Consider the following 6871-nt stretch of genomic DNA (forward strand, 5'->3'; position numbering starts at 1 on the left):
TTACACCTTTGTCTGCTAGAGCAAAAACCTGAAATGCAGCTACCTCCTCCTGCTGGGTGACTATAGACCTTAATGACAGAGCTCGCAACTGCTTAGTCAAGGGGACTAGCTGCAGCCCCTCGGGTTGCCTGCTCGAAGGTGTGCTGGCCAGGCCACAAGTCATTTCTGTGCCTCTTCCCTGCTCCTTCTCAGCATTTGAACATCATTTGACTAGTGTGAACAAGAGTCTATACTGGGGAGAGCCCAGGGTGAGAGAGTCACTAGAATCTTCTCAAGGCTGCTTCCCCACTCTGAACTTTAGGGTACAAATGTGGGGGCCTGCATGAAAACTGCTAAGCTTAACTACCAGCTTAGATCTGGTCCACTGCCACCATTCCCAAGTGGATTCCCTTCCCTGGGAAGCCTTGAGAAACCTTTCACCAATTCCCTGGTGAATACAGATCCAACCCCCTTGGATCTAAAAACAAGGAGAAATTAACCATCCCCCTCCTTCCTCCCACCAACTCCTGGTGGATCAAGATCCAAACCCCTTGGATCTTAAAACAAGGAGAAATCAATCAGATTCTTTAAAAGAAGGCTTTTAATTAAAGAAAAAAGGTAAAAAACATCTCTGTAAAATCAGGATGGAAAATAACTTTACAGGGTAATCAAACTTAAAGAGTAATAGGCCAGAGCAAAACGCTGCGTTAGAAATCGGATTCAAAGTACAGCAAACAGAGGTAAACACTCTAGTAAAAGGTACATTTACATGCTGAGAAAACAAAGTAAAAACTAACACACCTTGCCTGGCTGTTTACTTACAAGTTTGAAATCTGAGAGACTTGTTCAGAAAGATGTGGAGAACCTGGATTGATGTCTGGTCCCTCTCAGTCCCAAGAGCGAATGACTTCCCAAACAAAGAGCACAAACAAAAGCCTTCCCCCCACCAAGATTTGAAAGTATCTTGTCCCCTTTTTGGTCCTTTGGGTCAGGTGTCAGCCAGGTTATCCGAGCTTCTTAAGCCTTTACAGGGAAAAGGATTTTGGAGTCTCTGGCCAGGAGGGATTTTATAGTACTGTACACAGCAGAGCTGTTACCCTTCCCTTTATAGTTATGACAACTCTGGTTATACAGTGCTCTGTATACATCTGTGAAGCAGGAGTGCTGAAACCCCAGTCACAGACGGGGTCCAGCCCCAGAGAGCGCCAGCCTGGCCCTGGGGTGTGGCGGTGGGAGGGCGACATGGAGAGCAGTTTGATCCGATGGAAGGCACTGCTGCCAGGTGGCTCATGGGGAGGGGCGGGGGTGGGTTGTGGCGTATGAAGAGTTCAGGTTGTTTTCGAAGGGGAGGGGTAGCCATGTTCAGGGGGGAGTTGGGGTGTGGGTGGGACCCCAAGTTGGGGGGAATGGTGCAGGGGAACCCTGGGTTTGGCAGGGAGCCCCCAGTCAGCAAAACGGCTGAGCGAGCTGGCTGCCCGGGACAGGCTGAGGATGTCCCCGCTTGCAGCGTCATGCTCCAGCCTGGCGAGGGATGGCTGGCTGGGGAGGGCACCAAGCGCAGCCTGCAATGGGCAGAGTGGGGGGTGGGGGTGGCTCCCAGCACGGACAACGGAGATGGGAGGCGGGAAGGGGAGAGGTCAGTGCCCTGGGCAGGGGGATTCCCCCGCTCCCCCACTGCAAAACAGCACACCCCCACCTCACCACCAGCAACCGAGATGGAGAGGACAGATTAGTGCACGGGGGGCGGGGTCCCTGATACTCCCAACTGCAAAATAGCAACCCCCTCCCCCCTGTCTGCACCCCAGATGCTGAGGAGGGAGGAGGAAACCTTCCAGCTGCACCTCAGCGGCTCCCAGCTTCCCTCCCCCTGAAAACACCCCTCTTTCCAATCCTGCTCCCCAAACTCCCCCCTACGCACGCTCTCCATGCAGGCTCTGTCAGGAAGGCCAATTAGACAGGGCCTTGTGTCCTGGGGATGCACTGAAGGGCCATGGTCAGGAGGGGACTGGAAAGATGCAGTTTGGGGGGGGGGGGCAATGCCCCTTCACATTCCCCCCCATCTTCACCCCTGCCAGTGGACCAGCCAGGACTACGTCATGGCCCATCTTTGGGCTACAGCCCACGATTTGGAAGCCCTGCCTGAGGGTGAACTTCATCAGGCCTAGCTGACTTGTTCTTTAGCCTGTTCTTTCCGTGTTCGGGGGGTGGGGGGAGTGGGGGTGGTGGTCCTGCCCCTGGCTGTTAGCATTTATGGTGTTCAGCATCTGGTCACAATGAACTTTGATTGAAGTGACTGAAGACAAACAGGCAGGAAATGCTCAGAGATGCTCAGAGGACGTCAGCCGGACAGATAAATACACTGCTAGGAGCTGGATTATACCATGTGATGGGTGGAGTTAAAATCTCATTGACACAGCTGTGAGGATGCACTCTTCATTTAAGACAGCTGGAAGCAACAGGTAAGGGGGCCTCGTGTAGAACAAGCCATGATGGCGTGTGCCCAGAAACTAGCCCCAGGTGGGCAGAGGATGCCACCGAGTGTCGTTCTGAGCTGGTGCGTGTGTGACAGAGACAAGCCGGGCAGTGCAGCCAGGACACGGAGGCAGAGCAGGAAAGCCGAGCAGAGCCTGTCAGCATGGTGTGATCGTGGGAGGAGCATAGAGAGCTTTTGGGCCAGGTGCTGGCTAAAGAGGCTTGGAGCTGAGAGCAGGGAGGCTAATCCCTGCTGTTGGTTCCTGCTGTGTTTGGAGAAGCAGGACTCTGTATGTTCCTTGTCAATAAACAAGACATCAAAAAATTACCAGACTCCATTGCCAATTTCTGCTCCCCACTGGAACATCCCCAGGGCCCCAAACTTTGACTAGCCCCTTGGGTTGAAGAGGGACACCAATATCTTTATTGTGTGGTTTCGTTGCATGTCTATCTAATCTCAGTGGTTTATCAGCAACTAATTACTGTTGCAATGTTTTCTCATGTAATAACCATATTTATTAAAAACACAGAGGCCAGGTTTTTGAACCCAAACTCACCACTGCTAATACATGCAGGATACAGATGTAAAGTCCTGGCTTTGAGTCATCCCCCGTTTAAATGCTCAATGACAGTTGCTAGAAATCCAGTGTCATGATTCATTGATCACTAATGCCAAGGGGCAGTGGCAGGGCTGGGAGAAGCAGAGGTTAATGTGGGTCTAAACTCGTAGTGAGTGATATGGCTTCCAGCGAGGCAGAGTGGAAGTGGGGGTCCAGTTATACACACCAATCACACTCTTTGTGTCATTCGAACGCGCCGGCGGGGTCAGCTCTCAGCATTTATTCCAGGGGATTTACCGTCCAGAAGCCAACAGGGAAGCGGGTGAGCAGAGTGGAGGCATTGCAGGGACTGCACTGATTAGGTGGGGGATGGCGCGTTGTGTCTGATCTAATATTGTCTCCCCTTCTCAGCGGCGCCGGCTCCCAAGGAGGATGGGCTCCTCCTGCCGGACCCAGCACACGTCTGTTGGCTTAACCAGGATGAGGGAAGACTTGCACTCCCCACTCTTACAGAACCCTGCCCAGTAGATGTAGCCTTTCCCATTGAGCAGGACGTTCTGACACTTGTCGTACCACCAGCCTCCATAGCTCCTTGCGCAATTCCCACTGGTCTGGTCCTGATCCTTGTCAGTCGTGCTGAACTTCATGTTGTCGTGTATGCCCCCCAGGCCGGAGTGGTAGGTGGTGAGATAGTCCTCGCCGTCCCCAGAGTACCTGCCCAGCCTCAGCGGGTACCCGCTGGGCTCATCCTCGACACTGAAGATGTCGTACTCTGCGTAGCGGGTGTTGTTGGATTTGTCCTCCACCACAAAGCGGACCTTGTAGATGTTCTGCTGCGTGAGCAGGGACAGGTACTCGTTGCCCAGCCAGTAATCCTGCTGCACGTTCCCAAAGCCGTACTTGTAGGTGCTCCAGGACTCCTTCCAGGTGATCTCTGTGTTGTAAGAATTTCTCTGCACAACGGTCCAGCCTTTGCCTTCGGTGTCCATGTCACACCACACCACTCGAGGGGGAGAGCCTGCCGGCTGGATGACATGGACCCCGCTGGGGCTGTCCCTGGGAATGTTGCTGCAGTCTTTGGGGAACCCTGAAATGCCATGAACATCAGGTTAAGGGGGCGGGAGGGAGGGGGGGAGAGAGCGCGCGCTAGCTAGCTCAATCAAATCAGCCTGGGGTAACTGGAGGCTGGGTTTTTAGAGTCAGGTCCTGTGTATTTCACAATACTACAGCCACAGAATCCGGCTCCAGATCTTACACTTTCATTTTACCAATAAAATAAAATAAGAATAGTTTCTTGCTCTGCTGGTTTTGAAGAAACCTTGAAGAGATGAATCAAGTGTAAACCAAGGCTCTGTATCCTTCCTGAGTCCGTACTGCTGAAGAAATCGTTTGGGGAGGGTGGGGGAGACGCTGCCAGATCCATCTCAGCGAATGTTAATTATGAAACCCATCAGTGACAACTTAAATGGGAGTTTTCAAAGAGCCTAAGGGAGTTTGACACCCGACTGTGATTAGAATTCAGTGGGATTTGGGCACCCAACTCCCTGTGGCGCCTTTGAAAATTCCAGACATCCTATCGAGGGGCTTGTCTTTGGGGTGGAAATTGTCCCGAACTATCCTGGTAGAATGAGAGCACTGTGGTTATACTGCCCCTCCCCTCCCCAGGGTCATCCCTCGAGCCTGAGCTCCCCAGCTCCCCTACCCCCCAGACAATCCCCCTGTGTGCCCCACCCCCATAGCTGAGCCAAGGGGGAGGAGCTGCTGAGTACTGCGGGGGCAGGGGCTCAGGGCCGCCTCTGGAGCTGGCTCGGCCCCTGGCCTGCCTGGGCAAGCCCCTGAGCAGCTCCCAGAGCCGCTGGATGTGTGGGGAGAAGGGAATGAAAACCCCTGACAAGGAGGAACTGGCTCTCCCTGCTGCCTGGACTCTGGGGGCAAGGCTTCTAGGCATGAGCGAGAGATCCCCAGCTGTTAGCCGGGGCTAGCCCTAGTATAGGAGTTGGTGAGATGGAAGGGTAGAACTCCCAGCCAATTTGGGGGGGTGCCTGGTTCCCACACGCTGCCCTGCGGTTGGCACCAGCGCTCTTCAGTCACTGCCGGGGGCTTGGCAGCCGTTACCGGAGAAAGGGATAACGAAGCTGTGGAAAGCAAACAGCCAGTCAAGCAGCACCTCCCCCACCCCGGCTGGGAGTAGTGGGCTCACTAGCGCAGGCCGGCCTTGCGATCCCTTCGGAGAACTCAGAGTTTCTTTGGGCCCAGCGCTGGCGGAGGGGCTGGAAGGTGCATGTAGTGGATAAGTGGATCTAGGGGTGACCCCGGCATGGGGGAGAGGAGCAGAATCAGGCCCACGATGCCCTGATCTCAGATATGGCAGATGATAGAAGCTCTCCGACGGGTTCTCTACTCACCCCTCTCGACCTTCTTGTGGGCCAGGGCCCCGTTGCCCTGCACGGGGGCTACGCAAAGGAGCGCCATCATGGACAGCGCAGACAGAAGCAGGAGAGAGCTGGACTGGAACCCTGCAGGGGACAGAAACCGCTGGACATGAGACCAGGAGAGAGTTTCACAAGTGCCTAAATCCCACTAGACGTCACTGGGATTTAGGCACTTAAGTGACTTAGCCACTCTTGAAAATGTTACCCTTAGACGCTAAGGCCAGAGTTTTCAGAGGGCTCAACTACTGGGCCAGATTTTCAGAAGAGCTCAGCGCCCAGGTAGGCACCGCAGGACATGGCTGGCTGTTCAAAGGGGCTCAGCATGGGGGGGGTCGGCCCAAGTCTCTGGAGACGGGGTGAAGCCCACCTCTCCCCCGGCCCGGCCACTGTCTCCGTCTCTGCAGCCGGCCCGATTAGCACACAGCTGGGACCCAGCTGCAGGGTAAAAACCATTCAAAGATTGCGGCTCCGATGGCCTGGCTCCCGGGTCCCGGGCGGGTCAGGGCCGGCTGGAGCGCTCCCTGTGGTGGGGAAGGAGCTGCCTCCTCTCTCCCCCCGCTGCACCGCTGCAAGGGGAGTGCTGCTCGGAGCAACCCCCTCTGTCCCAGCTCCCCCCGTCCACAGTCACTACCACCAGCCGGAGGGCAGTGCCCGCTCACCCACACAGAGACAGCAGCTGGGCAGCCTCCGGCAGGGCTCTGCCCCCCTCAGATGAGTGCCAGGTGAGAGGGGCCCAGGGCTGCTGTGTGCCCCACACCAGGCATGCTGCCCCCTGCACTGCAGCCCAGCAGCCCAGAGGGGGACACGCTGCTGACACTGCAGCTGTTCTGTGGGCCCAGCTCAGGCCAGGCTTAAAGTGGGCAGAGTCGCCAGGGGCCACAGTCCTGGCCAAAAAGAGTTCAAAATGGAGCCGGGTCGCTGAGGGGTGCACTGTAAGCGCTGCCCTAGCAAGGGCATGGCCATTTATTTCAGCCGGGATTAACATAGACACCCCTCCCCCTCCCCACACATGCTTTTCCCAGGCCACCTTCAGCACTCAGCGCAGGAATTCACAATGACCTTGACGGGATCAGCAGCCCAGAGCAATCCAGACTCTTGGCCAGAAACCGGCTCATTCACCCCCCACCCCACCGCCCAGGTATATCTATCCCGGCCCTGGTATTACATCTTGTGTAGCTACAGCCCACAGAACGCAGAGCACGGCATATGCAGCCCCCAGTGGTAAATAGGTTGTGTGTGTGTGTCAAACCAGAACCGGCTAAAGCCGCACTGGAGTCCGGCACCGTGCTTTCTGTCAGCCATCATTGTATTCATGTGGTGTTGCAAAGTTAGAAAGTCCACAACTAACCCCACAAGTGACCGTGATACAAACGTGCAAATGAATTAGAGAGAGAGAGAGAGAACACCTTGTAAACGACACACCGAAAC

The 6871-nt window shown here is 55.2% G+C and overlaps 1 protein-coding gene across 1 annotated transcript; it reads right to left on the bottom strand.

Annotated features, from left to right (window-relative positions):
- Positions 1-592: 592 nt before the first annotated feature.
- On the bottom strand, positions 593-5667 carry LOC135980379 (fibrinogen-like protein 1-like protein). The gene is made up of 2 exons (XM_065580393.1): positions 5417-5667; positions 593-4098 (listed from the first exon to the last, which is right to left on the bottom strand). The coding sequence occupies exons 1-2, from the start codon at positions 5484-5486 to the stop codon at positions 3419-3421; spliced, it is 750 nt and encodes a 249-aa protein (XP_065436465.1). The 5' UTR covers positions 5487-5667; the 3' UTR covers positions 593-3418.
- Positions 5668-6871: the final 1204 nt, after the last annotated feature.

Source organism: Chrysemys picta, unplaced genomic scaffold (genome assembly GCF_011386835.1).
Source record: "Chrysemys picta bellii isolate R12L10 unplaced genomic scaffold, ASM1138683v2 scaf2963, whole genome shotgun sequence".
Lineage (NCBI taxonomy): Eukaryota > Metazoa > Chordata > Testudines > Emydidae > Chrysemys > Chrysemys picta.